This window comes from Neofelis nebulosa, chromosome 13 (genome assembly GCF_028018385.1).
Source record: "Neofelis nebulosa isolate mNeoNeb1 chromosome 13, mNeoNeb1.pri, whole genome shotgun sequence".
Classification (NCBI taxonomy): domain Eukaryota; kingdom Metazoa; phylum Chordata; class Mammalia; order Carnivora; family Felidae; genus Neofelis; species Neofelis nebulosa.
In genome coordinates this window covers 88012134-88037695 of record NC_080794.1, presented here as the reverse complement: position 1 = coordinate 88037695, position 25562 = coordinate 88012134, and the positions used below count along the sequence as shown (strand labels likewise).

General features: G+C 49.3%; 1 protein-coding gene across 6 annotated transcripts in view; it reads left to right on the top strand.

The window, feature by feature from the left end:
- The window catches only part of MKI67 (marker of proliferation Ki-67), a 28072-nt gene extending 5332 nt beyond the window's left edge, over positions 1-22740 (top strand). For 3 of the 6 annotated variants that reach the window (XM_058698131.1, XM_058698130.1, XM_058698132.1), the window contains exons 5-15: positions 901-967; positions 3616-3661; positions 4138-5205; positions 6648-6829; positions 7981-8299; positions 8387-8505; positions 8611-8782; positions 11754-11912; positions 12892-17849; positions 18699-19142; positions 21439-22740. In XM_058698131.1, the coding sequence (XP_058554114.1) occupies positions 901-967; positions 3616-3661; positions 4138-5205; positions 6648-6829; positions 7981-8299; positions 8387-8505; positions 8611-8782; positions 11754-11912; positions 12892-17849; positions 18699-19142; positions 21439-21504 (7600 nt within the window). In that variant the 3' untranslated portion in view covers positions 21505-22740. The remainder of the gene's footprint in view (positions 1-900; positions 968-3615; positions 3662-4137; positions 5206-6647; positions 6830-7980; positions 8300-8386; positions 8506-8610; positions 8783-11753; positions 11913-12891; positions 17850-18698; positions 19143-21438) is intronic. The other 3 variants (XM_058698133.1, XM_058698135.1, XM_058698134.1) reach the window with 3 other exon arrangements.
- Positions 22741-25562: the final 2822 nt, after the last annotated feature.

Genomic DNA, 25562 nt, shown 5'->3' with positions numbered 1-25562 from the left:
ATCAAATAGATAATCTTCTGTTTGTTCCATTGGCTGTTTCTTTCCCGTGCTGTTTCTGAATCTGCCTCCATGTTTAAAGGGTGCGTTTATCGAACAGACTTCTAGCTTGGAAGTATTTGATGTGGAGTGGAGACCAGAACTTCTCCCCCAAAATGAGGTGCTGTTCAGACTGAGATTAACTGGGATAATTAAATCCCTCCAACAAAGAATGGGGAAAAGGTCTTAAAAGAGGCACTTGACCAAGAACTCGACTACCATGAGAAGCAATTCCAGACACCCAGCTGTTTCAGATCAGACCGCCCCCTGGAGGCCAAGTTCAGTATGCCCATAAAAGGTTGTTTTGTGAATTGACGCTTGAGGTCTGATAGAGCGACTTTGTATGTTGCTAAATCTCTCTACATATTAAGAAATGTGCCAGTCTTTGCCCGGGTACAGATACAGTAAGCAGGAAACTGAGGAGATCACAGCAGCCCTAAGGTCTAAGGTGGCTCTGTGGTGACCCTGCAGTAAATAACATCACAAAGTGACTCAGGCCTCAGGTGCCGCAGGGCTTCCTGGGTGACCTTCCAAGTCCTCAGATGATTTCCAGGGATACAAACCAGTGGAAATCCGATCGGCCATCCTATGCACTAAGTTTTCACATAGGAGGTACTCACACGGGCTCGTCCATGTTCAGAAATCAACCCGGGCCCCAACCTATGACGTTAGCGTTCCAAAAGAAATTCGAGGCGACCTATCTAAGATCTTTCCTAACTACGTTTATTTCCATGAATAAGGTAATATCTTGAATGAAACCTGAAGTTTGTTCCTCGCTCCTTGGACATTAATCAGATAAGGAAGTTTTACCGTCAGTTACAGATCTTGAATCTGAATATGTGTCTGTCCTTCTGTGCACTTCAGGTACGAAAATGAAAGTCACAAGGACGGAAGGAAGTCGACTGAATTCCTAGGACAAAGACGCAAACAGGTGATGAGCGAGGGGTGGCATCCAACTTTGAGTTCTGATTCCTGTGCACGATACTATGAAATCATTAATGTGCACGTCGATGAATGGTGTCTCACAAGTGAGGATGACTGGCCAGTTGTAAGGAAGGTGTGACTGAGATCTTAAACATGATGAACTTAGACAAACTTGAGTTTGTTTGTTTGTTTATATTTCTTTATTGAGAGAGAGTGTGCGAGCAGGGAAGACAGGCAGAGGGAGGGAGGGAGAATCTTAAGCAGCCTCCATGCTGTGTGTTAGCCCCACACGGGGCTGGGATCCCACGGTCCTGGGATTATGACCTGAACCCAGATCAAGAGTCAGACACTCAACCAACTGACAGACCCAGGAGCCCCATAAATTGAAATAATTTCATTTTTTTTAACATTTATTTATTTTTGAGAGACAGAGAGTATGAGCAGGGGAGAAGGAGAGAGAGAGAGGGAGACGCAGAATCCGAAGCAGGCTCCAGGCTCCGAGCTGTCAGCACAGAGCCCGACGTGGGGCTCAAACTCACGAACTGCAGGATCATGACCTGAGCCGAAGTCGGAGGCTTAATCGACTGAGGCCCCGAGACACCCCATAAATTGAAATAATTGAAAACTGTACTTCTTTTATTCACAAAGAGTGGACTAGGTCAGTCTAACATTTTGGCCCAAAAGGCCCCTTTAGCATCTCACGATCTGATCTTGCAGACCTTTGGTTAGGACAGCCCATTGCAAGGAATTAAAATCTGGGGATTACATTATCTAGTGGCTCTTGTTGTCTCCCGGTCACTGCTCTTCTCCATCTTTATGTACCTGAGATCATCACATCGGAGCTCTGGGTACCAAAGGGGTCCTGCACGGTGTCACGTGACAGATGTATTGGCGTATCAGAGCGCTTGGCTTATCTCCATCCTTGGAGCTTTAGTAGGACGTGTCCCGTGAACTTCTCTTCTTTATGAAGCTACCCAAGCTGGTCTCCTGTGAGCGGGTTGCGATTCTCTGGCTTACAAGTCAGTACCCGTGCCCGAAATGAGCAGGAAGCCACTTTACCGAAGATCAAGGTGCTGCTTCCCCCCTAGAGCAGTGACCTTAATGTTGACCTTGCCACTCATCAGCTTTGGGGGAAAACTAGCTTTTGAGGTTTTCCACCTACTTGGTTGGTGGGTGTAAGGGAACCAACCAAAACGCTGAACTTTGGGTTAGATAAGTGGTCTCGGATTTTGGCTCAGGTCATGATCTCACAGCTTGTGGATTCGAGCCCCCATCGGGCTCTGCGCTGACAGCGTGGAGCCTGCTTGGGATTCTCTCTCTCCTCCTATCTCTGCCCCTCTCCCACTCTCTCTCTGTCTTTCTCAAATAAATAAACTTTTTAAAACATTGATAAGAGGTCTCAGAGGTCTATGAACTGTTCATTGTTGGGATTGTGCTAAAGCCAGTACTGAAACTAAATACTGAGAACATGTGATAGCAGTTGGGCAGTGACTTTTGTGCTATGGAATATAATGGTACAAAAATGGGCTTGTATTTTGTACATAACTTTTAAGTTTTAATTTATTTTTCCTGTTTAGTCATAAGACTGTGGGCCAACTTCAGATGGGAAATTAGAAACTGATCCCTCACTTGGCAAATTTGAGAAGCAGCGGGTTAGATACCAAGAAATCTGAAACAGATTGAAGGAAAAAGTTAAATTATTTGCCCTTGGATATATTTTGTGATTTCTTTTTCCCTCTGTAGTAACTCAGATGAGATACTTTTCCTCCTTTGAAGCAACACTGAACTTTTACATCTTGCATAATTGTTATTCTTTGGTTGTTCCTTGCCCCTTAAAATTTTTTCTGCCAGAGGGCAGCAGTTGGGGGGACGGGGGAGGGAGGAGCCCGGATCTGATTGTCGTGCTCTGAGGGTGAGCGCCTGTGGTGTGCTGGTTTCACTTGGCCTCACCATCCCGGCTCTCGGGTGCACCTGCCAGCCAAAGCACACGTGCCCAGTGGGGCCCCAGCAGGTCCTGTACCCTATTTCTGACAAAGCTGAGTACTAAGTCAACAATTCCGTGCCCTTGGTAGGTTCACAGACGCTGCATGCAGATGATGTCTAATTGCAGCTCTGGCTCTCTCGTGGGGGGATGAGAGAGAAGTTTGAGGAACTTCCCAAAACTCAACTGAGCTTCAGTTTATTTATCTTGTTAATGTTTTTTTAATGATTATTTTTTAGAGATAGAGAGAGTGTGAACGAGGGAGGGGCAGAGAGAGAGAGGGAGACTCAGAATCTGAAGCACGCTCCAGGCTCTGAGCTGTCAGCACAGAGCCCGACGCGGACCTCGAACTCACAAACCTGGAGATTATGACCCGAGCCAAAGTCGGACGCTCCACCGACTGAGCCCCCTGGGCGCTTCAACTGACGTCCAGTTTAAACAATTCTGAGCTTCAAGTTTGTTTCTTATACTATCATTATATATTTTTAAAATCAGCTAAGAAATACTTGTATTACGAGCACTTGCCCCTGAGCGTCTTGGGTGAAAGGCTCTAAAATTCATATAAGGACAGTTTGGTGGGGAAGAGCCTCCCGAGCAAGAATGTTTTAATAAATATGACTGCCCATGTTTGAAAAGACACCTACATCACTGTTTTTCATTTTGCCAATTCACAGGAATCTCTGCATCGAGTCTCAAGATCTAGCCTCTCTTCCGACCCTGGTTAGTAGTTTTGTGGTTTTCTCCTGGGATCCTTCAAGGTCAGCTCTCCGCGTAGCGTTACGGCGAGGAAGGGGCAGCAAGAACGCCTGTGTTCTGCATTCAGCTTCACAAAAGTTAGGAGGTTGTGTTACTTCCCATGGCACACAGGCAGGCATCTGAGTTCACTTTTTCCTCAAGTGACTTAGAGGGCACTGTGCTCACTGGAGCATCCAGGCATAAGCAGTCTCGTTCAGTTACCGGTTTAATTGAGTAGACTGACAGCATTCCATGCCTCACATGGGTTATAGGAGGCTGACGCGACCTATTTGTTTGCCTCATAACACCAGCATCAGAATACTTCTGTTACACGTTGTGGGCATTGAATAATTTGCAGGCTAAGTGAAAAGCTAGACTAGAAGACAATTTGGATACCATAGGTGTTCATCACTGAGGAAAGATTGAACTTTCTGTTTCTTATTTCATAACTCATCGCCCAGACGGGAAGCTTCGAGATTCCGATGCCCGTTCAAGAGCCTCTGAAGACAGTGTTTCAGGAAAGCCTCTGAAGAATGTCCAAGCAGCGGGCACGGTCTCTGGCGGCTGTGAGGACTGGGTTGCAAGCAGAACGCCTAATGTCGTTCGTCCCTCGGAACTTGCCGGAGGTAACTCCAGAAATACCACGGATGCTACAGGCAGGGATTCTAAGGAAGATTTCAGCATAACGTTAGCGAGCTGTAAAGGAGACCTGAAGCCTTTACCCTCTCCGCGGGGTCTGGAGAATGGTGCAAACAATGAATCTCCCTTTAAGAAGCTTTACGAGTCAATGAAGGAAGAGCTTGATGCAAAATCAGAAAAAGGAGATGTGCTACAGAGCGGTAAAAAATCCGGAACGCGGAGTCATCGCCCACCAGAGAAGGAATATTCCGGTGGTTTACAAGGCGGGACACAAGTCCCAGGGTCACTTAAATCCAGACCTAGGTCAGGTCGGAGCACCCAAATGAAGGCAGATCCTGCTTTGGGAGAACAAGGTATTAGCCAGACCGAGGACAGGAGACAAGGTGAGGAGGTTGTGGAGACTCCCAAGGAGACCAGGAGTCCCATCGTCCCTCCTGAGATGACAGCAACCAAGACCCTGGCACAACGTTCCCCGCAGACCTCGCGGAAACGTCAGCATGAAGACATGACGGTCGCCGGCGGAAGTGCGTCTGTGAATTTGGATCAAAAGGAAGGCTTCAGGACAGATAACAAGACGTTTACTCCTAGGAAGTCCTTAACCAGAAACCAAACACCCGCCAAAGTCGAAAACGCTGATAATTTTGGAGATACACCAGAAAACCTCTTTTCCAAAAGGAGGAGGAGTATTCCTACCAGTGTGGACATTCTTACGCCAGAACCAGAAACTCAGAATCACGCGATTTTAGCTCCGTTGCCCGTTCAAGTTGAAAGGAAGATTCCAAACAGTTCCGTCCACCAGCCTGAGAAAGCGGGCACCAGCGTGGGGCGCATGCACTCTGCATTACCTGGTCGTAGTTCAGTTGATACAAGCAACTTTGGGGAGTCCATCAGTAAGTTTACTTAACTGTGCATTTATCGCCAACCCCCCCCCCCCAAGCTCATACCTTGTATCTAGATAGGAACCGATGAGACCTCCCTTCCGTCGATGGTGAATTCACCGTGGCAGGGAGTCTATGTGCACAAAGCCAGATGCACCGTCTGCTCTCATAGACTCGTCCTGAAGACGCGCACGACTAATCCGGGGCTCCGGAGGGAGGGCGGGTTGTCAGGGACGAACACAGCCGGGGACCTACAGGGGTCCAAAAACGTGTTGGATTCTCCCATTCCACCCACAAGAAGATAGAAAGGAGAATAAGCCTAGTAATAAGCATAATGGCTTTCTAGAAACGTTTGAGTTCTGAACTATAAGCACTCGTATCCTGTGAGTTTGCTCCTGTAAACTAAGTCCAGGGAAGTCCCTTGGGAATGTTTAAATACAGGGACGGTGTCTCTCAGATACTTATACTCTGTTTTCCGCGTCTCCTAATAATAGTTTGTTGTTGTTGTTGTTGTTGTTTGTTGTTGTTGTTGCTGCTGCTGCTGTTTTATAAACCACTGGACTATCCCCACGGGTTTCTGTATCAGGAGCTGTTGTAGGTGTTTTAAAGACATGGGCACTTTTGATCCTCTATATCCTCTATGCAGGTAGCATGTGGGCCCCTGGGACAGGTATCCCTGTTAACTTCCCTTTTGTAAAACGGGAAACTGTGGCCTCCTGTCACCCAGCGAGCGGCAGGGCTATGACCCCCGAGTGGGCTCAGTAGCTCCTGGGTTTTCTCCCATACTTTTCGGAGGTGGGGGTGGTTCTGTGGGTGTTCTGAAGTAGCGGGCTTACCGTCCGGGCTCTGTTTTGCAGACGGTCCCTCATGCGAGGTGCACCCCTCTCTGCAATTAGACCAGCACGCATCCATCACTGTGTCCCTATGAGTCTCAGAAAGGGGGCATCACTCAGACAAGGGATTCTTGTTGAGTGCCGGTTCATGGGGATGTGCGGTGGGGTTGGGACTCGTGAATCGCCTGTTCGAATCACCTGGAGAAGTTTTCAAGTTCACGACTTCTCACTAGGTAGGCCTGGGCGAGGTCCGAGTTCATAGGTGTCTTTGGAAAAAGCCCTATCCGGTCACCGTGGAAGCATCTGTCTGTCATTCCCCTGCTCCAAAGTGAAAGCCGCCCCATCCACACCAATCCCTTTATCAAGCTCTGTCCACGTGGGCATTTTCAACCTTTCCTAGGAGATCTTTGTACTGTCCGGTTGGGACGTGACGCTTTGTGGGTTTGTCCCTGGGTCTTTTCCTGAGCTCCAGCTCCGTGAGCGTTACAAAAGGATGAGACGCTGTGTTGTTAGTTTTCAAGGGGGCTTTTCCATTGGTTTGTCTTTAACGGCAACTTGAAACACGTCTTAGGTGTCCGTACATCTTCCATTCCTTCTCCATGTTTGTATTCATTATTTCAGATAAGACTGAGGGAACACCCCTGAAAAGAAGGCGGGTCTCCTTTGGTGGTCGTCTGAAGCCGGAGTTATTTGATGAAAACTTACCTCCTAATACACCTCTCAAGAGAGGAGAAACACCCAGAAGGTCACTTGTAAGCCACACTCCACCTGTCCTGAAGAAAATCATCAAGGTAGGGTCAACAGTCAGTATTCTCACTCCCGCCTAGGACACATCCTTTCCAAACGCCCCACGCCAGCACAATGGCAATGGAGACCTTTTTCTTTCTAAAAACGTAGTAAAGACAAAAAATTGTAAAGGACGGCTCACTCACTGAGGGGTGGAAAATGGACCCCTGGGCTTGGAACCCCGATTCTCACGTGGCTGAGCACAGCGGAGGCCTGTGAAGGCCTCTTCGGGCAGAGGCCTCCTGCCAGCCTTGCTTCCAGAAGACCACTCAGGCTGGGGGAGGGGGCGGGTTCGGTAAAAACTACCAATCAGAGGGGCGCCTGGGTGGCTCAGTGGGTTGAGCATCTGACTTTGGCTCAGGTCATGATCTCATGCTTCATGAATTGGAGCCCCACGTCAGACTCTGTGCTGACAGCTCAGAGCCTGGAGCCTGCTTCAGATTCTGTGTCTCCCTCTCCCTGTCCCTCCCCTGCTCACGACGTGTCTCTCCCTCAAAAATAAATAGATAACCATTAAAAAACAAACAAACAAACAAACTACAGATCAGAAAGAATCTGGAGACATCATGACACAAACCGTAAGGTGGTTTGTTTGTTTGTTTTCTTTTAGAATTATAAGGTGAAAAGGAAACCCTTGAATGGCAACACGCCCATGATTTCCACCATCAGCTATTTAGAACTTTGTAATCACCTACCCTAGGCTGTGTTGTCCTCCTGAGTTTAGTTCTTTAAAAGGTATGGCCTCCCAGCTCACCCCCCTCAGAGGGCCTGGGCAATCTTTCATTTCTTTTCCTACCAAAAGGAGTATAAGGTATGTGTGGCTCCCTTTCCATTTTCTACTGGCTCCCAGAAATGAGTGGCCCTCCTTCCACGTAGACCAAAGGGGATTAGATGCCCACAGGTGGTGTTTTTTCCAATTCAGATCGGAGCATGCTCACTCCTCACTTAAGACTGGTTTGCTGTCCCCCCCCACCCCCCCCTCCTTCCTTTTTCTCTTAAATGAGGGGCACAGACTCCCATCTCTGCCTTCCACTTGACAGCGCTTGAAACGTTTTGGTGCTTCCAGATTGAAACAGCTAAAATTCTTTAACTGGGCAGGGTTTTCACATCCACTACAGAGACTCTGTGTTGGCGGTAAGGTATCTTATGAACATTTAAATCTCATCAGGACCGTCCTCAACCATCGGGAAAAGAAGATTCTTCCGGACTCCATTTGGAAGTGACTGCACAACCGCAGTTCGCGGGATCTCCAGCTCGTGATCCGACCAGGACTTCTCCAGGTGCCCGTGACCCACATCGCAGGTCACCCAAGGCGTCCTCGGTCTCCGGCGGCAGCAAATCTCATCACACGGATGTTCCGAAGAGGGGAGGCAGGAAGAGCGGTGGCTTGCTTTCAAAGAGAACCTCCATCGACCGGAGCCAGCATGACATCTTGCAGAGGATTTACTCCAAAAGAAGGAGCGGAGCTTCTGAAGCCAATTTAGTCGGTTAGTGTCGTGTTCGCGGATGTCTTAGGGTCGGTTTTCTTGCTCACGGGGCTTCGGAAACCTTTCAACACGTTTTCCTTCTGACAGTGGCAAAGTCGTGGGCGGACGTAGTGAAACTCGGGGCCAAACAGACCCAGGCTAAAGCGGTCAAACACGGCCCCCAGCGACAGCTGAGCAAAAGGCCAAGAAAAGCGAACACTCCGAAGGTATGAACAGCTCCTTGGCCACGTGCTATGATGTAAGGTCGCGTTGGGTGGGGAGGTACGTGCTGACGTTTTCTTCATCTTGTTACTTTTTTTTTTTTTTTCCAGAAGCCTGTTAGCGGTGTTCACAGTGAGTTTAGTACAGGCCATGCCAACTCTCCTTGTACCATAATAATAGGGAAAGCTCACCTTGAAAAAGTAAATGTGCCTGCCCGGCCCTACAGAATGCTCAACAACTTTGTCATCAACAAGAAGGTGGACTTCAATGAAGATCTGTCAGGTAAAAGCACAACCTCGAGGCTTAGAAACCGTAGCCCTTTGATCCCCCTACACGTGAGAACGTGGACGGATGCCGTAGATGTGTATGGTGGGGAGCAGACGGGAGGATCAACGATCTAGTCAGCTCCTGGGGTTCTGGTGGTTCAAGGAAGAACTTGCTGGGTTGGACGAGAGCCGGACCTCGACCGTATCGGGGGTCATGAGTCCCGCACGAGGCAGGCATGAGTGGTAAATGCACAGCTTTGCCTCGGATGGCAGCATCCGTGTAGAGTCCTGGAGTCCGCTTCATGGTGAAGAGAGCAGGCTCGCTCTTATAATCGCCCCTCCCCTGCGTTTATACTAATCGACCGCCCCGAAGTTGAACAATATTTTACTGCTTCAAGAGTTCCTTCCTTTCCATGACGCTTAACTGTTTCTAGAAATGAAAGCCTGTGAAGAGGCCTTCCCTTAAGCATGAACAGTTGAACCAGTGTTTCCATTCTCAGTAATGGTGGGATGTGACTTCCTTATGGTTGTCCTAGATTAGCACCAAGACAGGAACCCAGGGCTGGGATTTCACGCTCCATGGTTTGACCGGTGCTTTCTGCCTTCAACACTTTTGGAGGGAGGGGAGACTTGATTCCACCTCCCATTAGATGGGGTCTTTTTTTTTTTCTTTTCCTGGCGTATTTTTTTAAATGTTTTTGTTTGAATGTTTATTTATTTTTGAGAGAGACAGAGACAGAATGCGAGTGGGTTGGGGTAGAGAGAGAGGGAGACACAGAATCTGAAGCAGACTCCAGGTTCCGAGCTGTCAGCACAGAGCCCAATGTGGGGCTTGAACTCACGAGCTGCAAGATCATGACCTGAGCTGAAGTGAGTTCAGACGCTCAACTGACTGAGCCACCCAGGCACCCCTGTTTCCTGGTGTATTTTAAGATGGAATAGTTCTACTCCTCTGTATAACCCAAATAAAGTCCCCTCTGAGTACTGTCACAATAGGATCACTACACATAGTTTTTTGGGGCACCTGGGGGCTGTCAGTTAAGCGTCTGACTTTGGCTCGGGTCATGATTTCACGGTTCATGAGTTCCAGCCCCACTTCAGGCTCTATGCTAACAGCTCAGAGCCTGGAGCCTGCTTCGGATTCTGTGTCTTCCTCTCTGCACTTCCCCTGCTTGTGCTCTGTCTCTCAAAAACATATAAACATTAAAAAAAATACATTTAGCTTTAAAAAAGAAAACATACCCGTAAAATCGCAGAACAATTGTAGCCCATTTTGATAGCAAACTCAATGAGAAAAAAGTTTCGAGTATGTACCACCCAATATGCAGTCATATGTACATATGTGTACATTATGTAAATTATGTTCATGTGTGAGGGTTCTAATGTCCTTATGTTACAAAGCATTAAAAACCAATCCTCAGGGGCTCCTGGATGACTCAGTCGGTTGAGTGTCTGACTTCAGCTCAGGTCACGATCTCGTGGTTCGTGGGTTCGAGCCCCATGTCGGGCTCTATGCTCACAGCTCAGAGCCTGGAGCCTACTTTGGATTCTGTGTCTCCCTCTCTCTCTGCCCCTCCCCACCTTGTGCCATTTCTCTGTCTCTCTCAATAATAAACATTAAAACAGGGGCTCCCGGTGGCTCAGTCGGTAGAGCGTCCAACTTTGGCTCAGGTCACGATCTCGCAGTTCGTGAGTTCGAGCTCCACGTCGGTCTCTGGTGCTGACAGCTCAGAGCCTGGAGCCGGCTTCGGATTCTGTGTCCCCCTCTCTCTCCGCCCCACCCTTGCTTGTGCTCTGTCTCTCTGTGTCTTTCAAAAATGAATAAACATAAAAAATTAAAAAAAAACACCAATCTTCAAAAATATTTTTAAGATAAAATTAGTAGAAATTTAAATGCTCAGTACTCAGACAGTGGATTTTCCCAACCTCCCTTCCAGACCCCTTCCTAGAGAGTGCAACAGTTTCCACCCCTTGGTGTAAGTTTCATGACAAAACAGCAGTCTGTACTGAAGCCTGGATCCTGGCTCTTTAAGGGGGGGCCTGAGTAGCGGCAGGAGGAGGAGACTTTTAAGTGAAATGGCTGGTTCGAGGGCCTCCGGAACAGTCTTCTCAAAGACAGTTTGCAATCAGATGCCAGACGGAGAGAGCATTTTGATCCATTGCTGGCAGGATGAGAGTAAGACGAAAGCGGGATAACGTGAGTGTTCTGGAAAGATCAATCTTCCCTTCAAAGAACTGTATTGTGCTTTTCTTCTGAGATGATATTAATACTACTTTCTGGCGTTAAAAGGAAAACATGGTGATGTTGCCATTTGACAGTACTATCGATGGGCAGTCTTTTTTTTTTTTTTAATTGGGAAGGTTTTATTTGGACATAAGCCCCGGTCTGCCTCAGCTAGGGCTTTTCAAGGCAGCATGAGCGCACCGGGTTTCTGGATGTCTGGCTGGGGGCGCCCGGGGTGGCCTCTGTCTCCCGGCTAGCGGTCAGAACTGGGGCAACGTTGCAAGACTGAGATGTCCCCTTCCCGTATGTGATTTTTCTCACCAAGAGGAAAAGCAAAGAAGACAAGATGCCATCGCAACTTCTCATTGCGCTTCTTCAAAAATGAGTTTGTTATTTAAAAAAAAATCTTTATTTATGTTTGACTGAGAGAGAGCGTGCGAGCAGGGGAGGGGCAGAAAGAAACGGGGGCAGAGGATCCGAAGCAGGTTTTGCGTGGATGGTAGAGATCCCAGTGCGGGGCTCGAACTCAGAACTCACGAACCGCGAGATCACAACTTGCGTGGCAGTCAGGCGCTTAATCAACTCAGCCACCCAGGCGCCCCAAAATGAGTTCATCATTAATACATGACTGTCTCCAATGAACTCTGGGGAGTGATTCACTGTTCCTTCTCTGCCACTTCCTCTGGGGTCTGTGCAGACTGGCATGGTTGCTGGCATGTATGAGCGATGTGTTCATTGCTTTTCCCATATTTTCATATACCAGGGTTAACTGAAATGTTCCAGACTCCAGCAGCGAAAGTGAAGCCACAAACAATGAGCCTGCGTCCCAGCGCTTTCTCAGATTCAGAGGACGTTGTCAGAAAAGAGTTTCAAGTACCTGATTCGGGAGAAAAACCTCTGCTATGCACGTCAGAAACTTTTGGTTGGTTTACTTTTGTTTTTTCCTAGCACTTTAATATTTTCAGTAGGAATTGTAGGTGGTATTTTTTTTTTTTTTTTTTTACAAGAGATACACTATTATTTGTCTATGACAGATACTCCTGAAAAAGTACCATTTCCAGCCTCTCTGTTCTGTTGTTTTTAGGGGAACTTCCTATTCGCAGTTGAACTAACATTGGCATTCAGCGAGTTGCGTAAAAAAGAGTACTCCTTTAATAATTGTAAACTGCCTGTGCACATTTCTGCTTTCTTTATTTAAAGGGGTTGACCAGCAGAGAAGTAGAGTGATCTCTCGTCGTAGTTACATAAATTATTCCAACTCAAAATTGCTATAAATAACCCAAAAGAAAGAGAATGTGTACATTTAGTGCTGCGAATCTTCTAGAAGGCCTGTGCCCCAGTGTGAGCCCAAGATGGGAGAAATGAGTCTGTCTTGCTCTTGCACTGAGTACTGGTTACCCAGGGCCTGGCATGAAGGGAACAGCTTTACTATATGAACAGTGCATCCTGTGCTGAAAAGTAGATGTTTCCTGTGCAGTTAGGACCCCACACGTCCTGACGATAAGCCATGTTATTGTATTAGTGGTTCCCCAGGAGAAATGGCTGTTTGCTTCTCATGTTTGAAGGAAAGAATGTCTGCATTCAGGTGACTGAGACACGGTGCGGTAACCTTCGGGATCCCCTTCTTAAGGAATTTTTTTTCTTTTATCTGATCTCTGTGGATCCTAATCACCTCCTAAGTGTGAACCCGCCGTATATCACCAGGTAACGATATTCTTAGGTGCGTGTGGCTCACGTGCAATACAGATTTATGGCCATGTAAGTAGCCTCATATGCTTAGCCCAGGTGGACAGGAGGCTGAACTATTGGCTTTTACACAATATCTCATAAGGAAAAAATACCAGATTGGCCCAACATACTGAACAGAGTATATTTCTCACGCGTGTTTTTATTTCCTGTAGGAGAGAATGTATTCCCCGTGACTCAGAATGGACCGCAAGAGCCGTCTGATACAAGCCTCGCGAGCCCTGTCCTCAGACGTCAGAGTATCAGAGTAAATGTGAACATTGAGAAAACTCCGGGATCGGGGGCTCCGAAGGCCACGTCAAGTGCCAACAGGCTTCGAAGGTCCGTGGGGCCCAGAAGTATACAGATGCCAGGAGCAGGGCGCAAGGACGAAGAAGCCAAGATGGACGCTGTGGAGAATGCTCCGGGACGACTTCTGAGGAAGACCCCGCAACGAGAACAGAAACTGGAGGGAGCAGCGAAGGAACAGGAGAGCTATTTTGAAGCGAGTGAGAACGATACCGAACCAAAGGAAAATTCTGAAGAGGTGGTCGCAGTGAGGAGATCGAGAAGATATTCAGAGCAAAACCAGGAACCAGCTGCAGACCTGACCCCCCTCAAAACATGGCAAGACACAGAACCCAAGGAAGACCTGGGAGGCATCCAAGGTCTCCTCCGCACGCCCATTCGTGCGCTGGAACCAAAGGAGGCTGAGAATAAAACCGCAGAAAAGCGCCAGAAATCTTCAAAGTTGGAACTAGCTGGCACGCCAGCCGCAATGAGCGTACAGCTTGAGACCCCTCCCCAGAAAGTGGACCTGGAGGAAGGGCCCCTGGCTCTCGGGAAGCCCATCCAGATGCCAGGAGGAAGCACACACTCACACGGAGAACCTGCAGGTGGTGATAAAAACAGCGGATTGTTTAATAGAACTCCAGAGCAGAAGCTGAGCCCTGCAGAAAAAGTACCTGGAAGCAAGAGGCGGCCAAGAACACCCAAGAAAAAGAATCATTCTCTAGAAGACCTGGCTGGACTCAGAGAGCTCTTTCAAACCCCAAGCCACACAGATAAACCAATGACTGGTGACCAAACCACCAAAGCACCCTGCCAATCTCCGCTACCAGGACGAGGCAACATGCCAGCGAGTCAAAAGAGGTGGCTCGAGACCCCTCCCCAGAAAGTGGGCCTGGAGGAAGAGCCCTCTGCTCTCAGGAAGCCCACCCAGATGCCAGGGGAAAGCACAAACTCACACAGAGAACCTGGAGGTGATGATGAAGACATCAACTTGTTTAACAAAACTCCAGGGCAGAAACCAAATCCTGCAGTAACCAAAAGCAAGAGGCGGCCAAGAACACCCAAGAGAAAGGCCCATTCTCTAGAAGACCTGGCTGGACTCAGAGAGCTCTTTCAGACCCCAAACCACACAGATAAACCAATGGCTGATGACCCAACTACCAAAGCACCCAGCAAATCTCCCCTAGCAGAACTAGTCAACACACCTGCAAGTCGCAGGAGGCTGTGCAAGACCCCTCCGCAGAAAGTGGACCTGGAGGAAGAAGCCTCGGCTCTCCAGAAGTCCACCCAGATGCCAGGGGAACGCCCACACGAACACAGAGAGCCAGTAGGCGGTGATGAAGACATCGGATTGTTCAAGGAAACCCCAAAGCAGAAACTGGACCCTGCAGAAAATGTAGCTGGAAGCAAGAGGCGGTCAAGAACACCCAAGAAAAAGGTCCAGTCCCTAGAAGACCTGGTTGGCCTCAAAGAGCTTTTCCAAACCCCAGAGCACACTCCAGACCCTGTGACTGTTGACCAAACCACCAGAGTTCCCTGCAAATCTCCACAAGCAGAACCAGTCAACACGCCAGCAAGTAGAAATAGGCGGCTCAAGACCCCTCAGAAAGTGGACCTGGAGGAAGAGCCCTCTGCTCTCAGGAGTTCCACCCAGATGTCAGGGGAAAGCCCACACGAACACAGAGAGCCAGTAGGCAGTGATGTAGACATCGGATTGTTCAAGGAAACCCCAAAGCAGGAACTGGACCCTGCAGAAAATGTAGCTGGAAGCAAGAGGCGGCCAAGAACACCCAAGAAAAAGGTCCATTCTCTAGAAGACCTGGATGGACTTAGAGGGCTCTTCCAAACACCAGACCACACAGATAAACAAATGACTGGTGACCAAACTACCAAAGCACCCTGCAAATCTCTGCCAGCAGGACCAGGCAACACGCCAGCGAGTCAAAAAAGGTGGCTCGAGACCTCTCCGCAGAAAATGGGCCTGGAGGAAGAGCCCTCTGCTCTCAGGAAACCCACCCAGATGCCAGGGGAAAGCACAAACTCACACAGAGAACCTGGAGGTGATGATGAAGACATCAACTTGTTTAACAAAACTCCAGGGCAGAAACCAAATCCTGCAGTAACTAAAAGCAAGAGGCGGCCAAGAACACCCAAGAGAAAGGCCCATTCTCTAGAAGACCTGGCTGGACTCAGAGAGCTCTTTCAGACCCCAAACCACACAGATAAACCAATGGCTGATGACCCAGCTACCAAAGCACCCTGCAAATCTCCCCTAGCAGCGCTAGTCAACACACCCGCAAGTCTCAGGAGGCTGTGCAAGACCCCTCCGCAGAAAGTGGACCTGGAGGAAGAAGCCTCGGCTCTCCAGAAGTCCACCCAGATGCCAGGGGAACGCCCACACGAACACAGAGAGCCAGTAGGCGGTGATGAAGACATCGGATTGTTCAAGGAAACCCCAAAGCAGAAACTGGACCCTGCAGAAAATGTAGCTGGAAGCAAGAGGCGGCCAAGAACACCCAAGAAAAAGGTCCAGTCTTTAGAAGACCTGGTTGGCCTCAAAGAGCTTTTCCAAACACCAAGCCACACAGATAAGCCAATGGCTGGTGACCAAACCACCAAAGCACCCTGCCAATCTCCACTACCAGGACCAGGCAACACGCCAGCAAGTAAAAAGAGGCGGCTCGAGACCCCTCCCCAGAAAGTGGGCCTGGAGGAAGAGCCCCCAGCTCTCGGGAAGTCCACCCAGATGCCAGGGGAAAGCCCGCACGAACACACAGAATCAGGAGGTGAGGATAAAGACATTAAATTGTTTAACAAAACTCCAGAGCAGAAACTGAAACCTGCAGACAACGTAACTGGAAGCAAGAGGCGGCCAAGAACACCCCCAAAAAAGGTCCAGTCCCTAGAGGACCTGGTTGGCCTCAAAGAGCTTTTCCAAACCCCAGAGCAAACCAAGAAAACAACAGCTGTTGTCAAAACCGCAGTAGTGCCCTGCAAATCTCCGCTAGCAGAAACAGTCAACATACCAACCCACATGAAGACACGACTCAAGGTAGCTCTGGGGAAGGTCACCATAGAGGATGAGCTCTCAGCTGTCACGAAGCCTACCCACAGGCCAGAGGAAGCCACACGCACACACAGAGAACCAGTAGGGGAAGATGAAGACATCAGATTGTTCAAGGAAACTCCAAAGCAGAAACTGGACCCTGCAGAAAATGTAGCTGGAAGCAAGAGGCGGCCAAGAACGCCCAAGAAAAAGGTCCAGTCCCTAGAAGACCTGGTTGGTCTCAAAGAGCTTTTCCAAACCCCAGACCCAGGGACTGGTGACCAAACCACCAAAGTTCCCTGTAAATCTCCACGAGCAGAACCAGTCAACACACCAGCAAATGGAAAGAGGTGGCTCGAGACCCCTCCCCAGAAAGTGGACCTGGAGGAAGAGCCCTCAGCTCTCAGGAAGCCCACCCGGATGCCAGGGGAAAGCCCACACGAACACAGAGAACCTGGAGGTAAGGATGAAGACATCAATTTGTTTAAGGAAACCCTAAAGCGGAAACTGAACCCTACAGAAAATGTAACTGGAAGCAAAAAGCAGCCAAGAACACCCAGGGGGAACATCCAGTCTGTAGAAGACCTGGTTGGCCTCAAAGAGCTTTTCCAAACACCAAACCACACAGATAAGCCAATGACTGGTGACCAAACCACCAAAGCACCCTGCCAATCTCCACTAGCAGGACCAGGCAACAAGCCAACCAATAGAAGGAGGCGGCTCAAGACCCCTCCCCAGAAAGTGGACCTGGAGGAAGAACCCTCAGCTCTCAGGAAGCCCACCCAGCTGCCAGGGGAAAGCCCACATGAACACAGAGAACCCGTAGGTGGTGATGCAGACATCGGATTGTTCAAGGAAACCCCAAAGCCGAAACTGGAGCCTGTGAGAAATGTATCTAGAAGCAAGAGGCGGCCAAGAACACCCAAGAAAAAGGTCCAGTCCTTAGGAGACCTGGCTGGTCTCAAAGAGCTTTTCCAAACCACAGACCCAGTGACTGGTGACCGAACCACCAAAGCACCCTTCCAATCTCCGCTTGCAGGACCAGGCAACAAGCCTACCAATAGAAGGAGGCGGCTCAAAACCCCTCCCCAGAAAGCTGATCTTAAGGAAGAGCCCTCAGCTCTCAGGAAGCCCACCCAAACGCCAGAGGAAAGCACTCACTCGCTCAGAGAATCAGGAGGTGATGATAAAGACGTTAAATTGTTTAATAGAACTGCAAAGCAGAAACTGGGCCCCACAGAAAATGTAACGGGCAGGAAAAATCGGCCAAGAGTGCCAAACCCCACCCAACCCCTGGAAGACCTGGCCAGTTTCAGAGAGTCCTTCCCGAGGCCAGATCACACCAAGCAATGGGGTGATGCTGGTAGCATCCAGGGAGCTCCAAAGCAAACACCAGACGGAGGGAAACCCGTGAAACCCCTAGCAAGAGTCCGTAGGGCCCCTCGAGGAAAGCCCGTGGAAGATCTGGCGGGCCACCGAGACCCTGTAAAATCTCGGAGTGAAAGCAGCGTTTCCCCGTCCCCAAAGAGAAAACGAGGAAACGAGGGAGGTGGCCCAGGAACAAAGAGGCTGCGCTCTGTGACACCTGCCCAGGCCACTGCCGAAGAGAAGCCTCCCCTGAAGAAAAGAAGGGGGGCCCCCAGAGAAGGACGTGACCCCCCTGAGCCCCTGGCCGCAAAGAGAAAGCTAAGGATTGTAGCGGAAAGGATGGACGTCCCGGAGGACCTGACCAGCGGCAAGAAGGAAAGCAGGACAGAGGGGCGAGAAGTAGGAAGGACGACGGCCTCTCCACAACAGGTGATGGCAGATGTCACTTAGTCGCTGTATGCCATCTCGGATGGTGTTCTCCATTCGAGGCTCTTATCCGGTATAAACCGTTCATAGCTTGAATCTATATGCGAATATCTTCTCCCAAAGGGGTCTGCATTCAGCACAGTGAATAACTGCAGACAAGTTAAAGAATCCTTTGGGGATTTATAGAGAGAATAGACTTTGTGTGGGAAAATAACAGGTCAAAATTCTTATGACCAGTTTTGACGAGAGTTTCTCAGGAGCTGAGTGAGTTATGGTCATCTGCAGAGGTGTGAAAGGTGTCGAGGAAAGGTAGGAGCTCGGTCCTGTGTTGTCCCAGAGCCCATAAGCAGGAGCGCTGGGTGGGCGGGGGATCAGGGTCAGTCTTTATGCGGTTAGAACAATCTGCGTGGCCGTCTGGGTCCCGAGGAGAGCCCACGTGTCAGGGTCGTGAGGCAGAGAGTTACTCCTGCATGGACAGTACTTTGTACGTTCCGTTCCAGAAACCCTGACTCTCCTGTCCTGCTTGAGCAAATGATTGTGAAAGGCTTAAGAATTCATTTACTGCCTGGAAAGGGGGCATTTTTCTAGAATGCCCACGTAATGCTTGTTGTAATCAAATTTGCCATATATGACACTCAGGTGTTGTGATGGAACTTGAGCCTGGAAATTCATGGTTTGTCAGTAGAGAGGATTTCACCCTGGAATGAAGTGATTGCTGGCCTCTTAAAACAAACGTGAAGTTTTCACATGATTTTTTTTGGAAATTCCCTTTGATTGTTTTCTTCTCCGTGTTGAAGTGTGAGGTTTGTATTACTCATGATTGGCGTGTGGCGGCTGTCTTGCTATTTTTAGGCGATGTCTCTCCGCTCGAGACGGCCAAATAAAACCAAGCTCGAAGAGCAGAGGCCCGAGCCTGTTAAAGCAGCAGCAGAGAAAGTGAAGACAGACAGAAATGACAAGAAGCCCCGGAAGACCTCCCAACAGACGAAGCCACAAAGCCCTGAAGGCAGAGCCAAGAGTTCTACACCTGCGGGCCGGGTCCGTGCAAGCAGAATGTGTCTACGGTCTACAAGACCGAGGAAGGTGCCCTTGCCTGACGTGGCAGAGGAGAAGCAAAGGGAGAAAGGTGTGGGTGTCCACGTGAAGAATCGGGAGGAAGAAGTAACACAACGTTCAGACGCCATGTCTTTGAGATCCAGAAAAGTTAAGATCCCTCCTGGAGGAAATGCTTTGGAGAGTGAATCCCAACAGCGAGTAACTCGGAGTGCCAAGAGATGTGCTGGAAATATAAAAAAGGTACGTAACTCACTGGTTTTCTTTCCTTTTTTCTTTTTCTTTTATTTTGAGAGAGAAGGAGCGAGAATGCCAAGCAGGCTTCGAGCTGTCAGTGCAGAGCCCCACACGGGACTTGAACTCACGAACCGTGAGATCATGATTTGAACCCAAATCAAGAGCTGGACGCTTAACCGACTGAGCCACCAGGAGCCCCTGTTTTCCTATTTTCACGAGCAGAGGATGTTTCAATCTGATCTTGCCCCATGTTCAGAAACAAACATTACATATAACTTGCTGCCAGGTCCCAGTTACACTAGTGTGGGAAGCATGAGTGTGAACCACGTATTTTGTCGTCGTAGCTGTGTTTAGGGGATTCCACTTCAGATAGAAAACTGACACGAAGATCCCATTCAGGAAGAGCAAGCACTTACTGAAGCAGAAGGGTGGTCCTGTCTGGATCTCCTGGGATTTGCTTTGGAAAGCTAGACCGGGTGAAAGTCAAGAGTGTCCATAAGACGAGTGGCACCACGTGCTTGCTAACGTGGCATCACGTTCAGGAGCCCATGAGCCGTCTGTCATTTGGATAAATCCACGGTGCATGGTTAAATTCAGTCGGTGTTCTTCTGGGGAATACTTGATGTTGTTAGTTTAAAAGTAGGGAGGGGGTTCAGTAGCTCCCTGTTTGCGAGCGGTGTAAATTTCTTAGCACGCGGTTGGAGATCTCCAGAGGCCAGTGCCGTGGCCGCCCCTCTGATGTGCGTGTGTGAACTTACAGCTTGACCGGCTGGTCTGATTCAGTGCGAGCGGCAAAGGCAGAAGGGGGTCTGTTCACCGCGTGTTGGAATGGTGGTGACGGTGCCTGCGTACGTCCCCGCCCAGGACGTCACTGGGTGCCCCCGCCATCCTTTGAGCCGTGAGGGAAGAGGGACAGAGCGGGTGTGTGTGGTCAGCAGAAACCGAATATATTGCCCCCAGCCCCTGATTAGCTGGTAGAGAGCCCATTCTACTGTCCTCTGCGGTGTGGGTGTCCACCATGACACTTTGCCGATACTCCGGTCATTGGATGGCCATCTGCGCTGGAGTAAGGTGATACCTTCAGTCATCGTTCAAGGGGTTCAGGGCGCGTGCATTCAAACTGAGCCTTTGGCTTTTTTAATTCTTGCCTTTTGTTCTCCTGACCCTTCCCTCCCTTCAGGTATTAAAGACCACTTGGTAAGGGGGACCCCTGGGTGGTTCAGTCTGTTAAGCGGCCCAACTGTTGGTTTCAGCTCAGGTCATGATCTCACGGTTCGTAGGTTCGAGCCCTAAATCGGGCTCCACGCTGACGGTGCGGAGCCTGCTTGGGATTCTCTCTCTCTCTCTCTCTCTCTCTCTGTTTCTCTGCCCCTCCCCTGCTTGTGTTCTCTCTCTCAAAATAAATACACTTAATAAATAAATAAATAAATAAATATCACTTGGTAAAGTCACTGGTGGGGTCTGCTTCCGAAGTATCCTCAACATGACATACTTTTTCTGATGGGCTGTTGGGTTGGGGGACAGCGTAAAGTAGGAGCAGACACCCGACTTGGTTCTGAAAGGGCAGATCGTCCTTTGTTTTATCTCCCTGTCCAGAGGGATGAGCCTCCTCTCAGCTCCTTCTGGAGCACACACAGAGGGCAGTCTCCGGTCACACGCACTGAGTGTGGAGAGATTGTGCACCTCACACCAGAGATGAGTTAGAAAACCCAAAAGATTTTGTCCTGTTGATAAATTTGAATTCACTTTTTTGAGTGGCTTTTTTTTCTTAAGTTTATTTATTCATTTATTGAGAGAGAGAGAGAGAGTGCGCAGGCAGGAAGGGGCAGAGAGAGAGCGAGAGAGAGAATCCCAAGCAGGCTCCACGCTGTCAGCACAGAGCCCAACACAGGGCTTGAATTCACGAACCATGAGATCATGACCTGAGCTGAAACCAAGAGTCGGATGCTTAACCGGCTGAGCCACCAGGAGCCCTCTGAGTGGTATTTTTTTTTTAATTAGTGAAAATGTGTGTATTTGCGTGGCAGTTTTCTTTCTTTTTTTTTATTACTGTCTGAACTTAAAAACAGGTTACAGAGCTTCCTATTTAAATCTAAAAAACCAAATAGTAAAAACATTTTAAAGGACAAAAGCAATGTTCACGGGTTACCTCCTAAAACTCATTTCCGACCTTAAAATTAATTTCCTAGAACTCCAGGCGTGCATCACACCTAATCAGGCTTTGGGATTTTGCAGAGTGGGGTTGGTTACAAAAATTGTTCTCTTCAATTACTTAAGAGTTCTATTTTTTCTTTCCAAACAGGATGAGGACAATGCGTGCATCAAGAAAATAAGAACCAGAAGTCGTCGGGACAATGAAGATGTTTAGCTAAGACGTTTAAAAGGGGTGGGGGAAAGCGATACATTCCATTTAGTGATATGTTTTAGTAGCATATTTGGGTCAATTTAAAAGGGAGTTGTGTAAATAATGTTATTCGGGTGTTCAAGAAATCTTAGAATTTTCTATCTCCAGATGGCTTATTCACAGAGGCCTCGTGGAGGTCATGGAGAAGACTATCCACCATCACTCACAGAGTGATAAAAACGTAAACCTTGGGTTGGGGCGGGTGGGGGGCTTGGGACCTAGAAATGGCTTTCAACTTGGCAAAACGAGGCCCTGAAGTTTATGACCCATCCGTCCTTGTCAGCCGTGTATGCCAGCACGTGCCGCACGGCTCTGTAAATGCTTCACGTGGTCTGGGTCCCACATCAGAATGTGAAAGCAGGGGCTTCTGTCTCTGTGTCCCCAACACTGGGCAGGCACTCAGGAAATGTTAGGGAATGGGCAGATTCGAATGGATTAATGAGACGTGTCAGATATTTCTTTACAATGGGGGAGGCATTTGGCCCCGCTCGCCACGGCTCTTGGCCAGCTGCACAGGACAGCCCTCTCCTCGGTGTCCCCAGCACTGGAGGGAATACAAGTGCGACCTGGAGGAAGCTGGTGGCCCCACCTTCAAGATGGAAGGGGTCACTGAATTTAAGGACCGACTGGGAGGGGGCCTGCCTTCTTCGCTTGAAGAATATTCGTCTCACCTGGGACTGCTCACATCTGAGAAGGCCTCCACCCCGAGCCTCAGGGCCGTCGGCCAGGGCGCCCCTTGTCCTTGAACAGTGCGGCCTCTTCCGGCTACTCGTGCTTTCTGTCCCGTCTTTTCCCTTTTCCCAACCTTCTGGATCTGCGCCTGCCTGTGCGTTCTCAGACCGCACTGTCGGCCTGCCTTAGGGCCCCGCACGCCACCTTGTCCAGAAAACAGCACAAACCCTCCTCCTAAGGAACGGCCGTGATTCCCGGGCTGTCCTCAGACCCAGGCCGCTGGGCATTTCCACCTTCTCGTGTTCTACTTTGTCTCTTTCCTCTTTCTGTGTCCCCTAAGTTAGAAGGTAGCACATCCTCCCTCCGGTCACCTGTCTGAGTCTTCCCCACTCGTCCAGCCGTGTCGAGGCGAGGATGGGACACAAGACAGGGTAGCTGTCTCCCACCGCGTCCCTGTCTGTCCATTCTTCTGTCATTGTGTCTGGCGTGGAGCCAGGTTCACATAATAAAAAATGTTTGCTGAATGAATGCATGAATCTAGGCGTGTCTCTGGGTCACTGGGAGTTGCCTTTGCCGTTGTGGCTGCCGTAAGAACACTCTGAACAGTGTTGTCTAAAATCGCACGGAAGAGTGACAGCTTGGGGAGGGCGGTAGGTTGGAGCGGGGGTGGGGGGGATATCTGAGAGTCCACAGACCAGGTGATGGTTGAACTGGGCCAGAAAGGGGTGGAATCTCGGGGAGCAGAAGAAGGGAGAGTAGTTTAGGAAGGGCAGCTCTTTTTTTTTTTTTTAAAAAGGCACTTTTTTTTGAAGGTGCAAGTCATAAATGTGTCATTTAGGTAGCGAAACACAAGGAAATGTAAAATAATAGGATTTTCCTATGATTAAGTTGTTCTGCCGACACTTCAGATTTCGTAGTAATTATGAACCTCGCACGTAGAAAAATTTCAATTAGCCATATGCCTGGGGAATGGAATATACTGGTTAATTAAAAACCCCTTTAGGGTTCAATTCTAACCAAAAATCTCACTGCAATATATCATTTCCTCACCTTCATAAGGGTACAGTATTTTAAGAACACAGTAAGGGTGGTTTTCATTTTACCGTAAATGCTGCGTTAGAAAAGCTCATTCAAACAAGTGTTTGATTAAACATGTCCGCAGGACACAGGTTTCGCTTAGCATTTAAGCATCAAACATTAACCAGCTAGGCCAACTCTGTTTGAAAACAGGGTTGCAAGAAATAAATACCTACTTGCTGTGTGGTTTGGTGACTTCTCTGGGCCTCAGATTCCAAATGAGTAACATCCATCTGACAGAAAGTTCTCAATGAACAGAAAGTACTTTTTTTTTTTTTTTTGCCTCCAAGCTTCTGCCTGATCTGCCTGCCAATCTCTCTTTGCCTTTCTTTTAGGTTTTTAAATTTATTTTGAGAGACAGAGCACAGGCAGAGGAGGGCTGGGCGGGGGGGCAGAGAGAATCTCAAGCAGACTCCACACTGTCAGCGTGGAGCCCGATGGGAGGCTTGAGCTCACGAACTGTGATGTGACCTGAGCTGAAATCCATCAGGTGCTTGGGGCACCTGGGTGGCTCAGTCAGTTAGGCATCGGACTTCAGCTGCTTCAGATTCTGGGTCTCTCTCTCTGCCCCACCCCTGCTGTCTCTCTTTCAAAATAAATACACAATAATAAAAAAAAAAAGTCGGACGCTTAACCGACTGAACCTCCCAGGTACGCCGCTCTTTGACCTCCTTTACTCGAGTTTTGTACCAGCCAGCTTTTGACTTCCTTAGGCAAGACCCTTCCACACATACACCCTCCTACACACACTCCTACAACCATATGCTACACGTACATGTGCACACACACACACACACCACTTGTCCCCACCTCCTTCCTGCCTCACAAATGATTTCCTCCAGTCCTGAGCTCAGTTGTGGTGAGGCTCCCTCAAAGAAGCCTGGGTCACTCCTTTCCCAGGCCGGGTTGGGTCCCCGTTTCTTGCTCTGGAGTCATCCTGTGCTAACTTGTGGCACACAGTTCTGTGGAAACTGGAACATTGACTGAGAGCGGGCCTCCTGTCCCAGGACTAAGCTGTAGCCTTCGGTGAAGGGCAGACCGGGTATTTACCATCACTGCGTGTCAGTAGTGACCCCAGGCAGAGGAGGTACCCAGCTGGGTGTCCTTGAAATGAAATTTTAAAACCCAGGGGATTTTTATTAAAGGGAGGAAAGGAAAAAGGAAAAAAAAAAAAAAGCAAACTCAGGAGCCAAGAGGGGGGAGCAGCAGACCGGGGCTGAGTCAGAAGGCCTGCTCTTCCAGACTGTCTCCATTTCTACAGCTCTGACATGAAGGGACGGTTTTCCTCCTGGCCCGTGAGCCATCACGTTAACTCGGAGCGGCCCTCACGTGTAGGGGGAGGGGACTCCTGGAAACCCTAGTCATATATCTGATCAGTCTGGGCACGAGTTGTGTCCAGGGACAAGGACTTGACCCAGGGCCACCAGAGATGGCCAGGAAGGCTGAGGTTGCTCAGTCTCTTATCTGGCTGCCCAAATAGGTCCTGGATCCTGGGAGAGAATGTGTGGGCAGGTCTTGGAGATAGGGGCCAGGGGTGAGTGGGATTGTCCCCGGGAGGAGGTTTTCTGTCGGGAGGTAAAGTCAGGTGTCTGGGTGTGTCTGGAATCTATCACCACGTGGAGGGGCTGAAGAAGGAAGGGAGGGAAAGCCTCCCTCAATCCTATACACAGATCAGGACGGAATCTAGGCCGTCACTGCCTGGCCCCTCACCTGGCCCAGGCATCCCGGGTTGTCGTGGAAAGACTCCTTCGCAAATGTCAACTCCATAAATTCTACCTCTTCACTAAAAATGATTTAAGATATGTGGCTGGGATCCCAGGTTTTGCTGGGCTTTCTAGAAGCTTCCTCTAGATGAGCTGCTGGAGTCATCTTCTAGGAAACAGATCTGGTATTCCAGCCGCAGTTCCCGGGACCCCGATTCCAGTGCTATGCAGATGGCCCAGGCCCCCGACGTGCCTCCAGGACATGGTCCCAGCCTTCCCCCTCTTGGTGCCACCAGCACGAAGGGCCATGCTGGCACAGAGCATTCAACAATCTGTAAACTGGGATTGCATGAATGTTGCTGTTTACAAAGGAACAAGATGCCCATGACTTGTTCCCATGAAGCCCCTCCTTGTGTCTACATTCCTGGGTCCCAGGAGTGAAGGCTCGATTTGATCCGTTTATTGGGTATCGCCATGCAAGAGCCACAGAGGGCCCTGCTGTGGGCAGCCCCACCTTGTGCTCATCAACCCAATCTAGAAGCTGGTGAGCCCCAAAGCTTCCTGGACAAG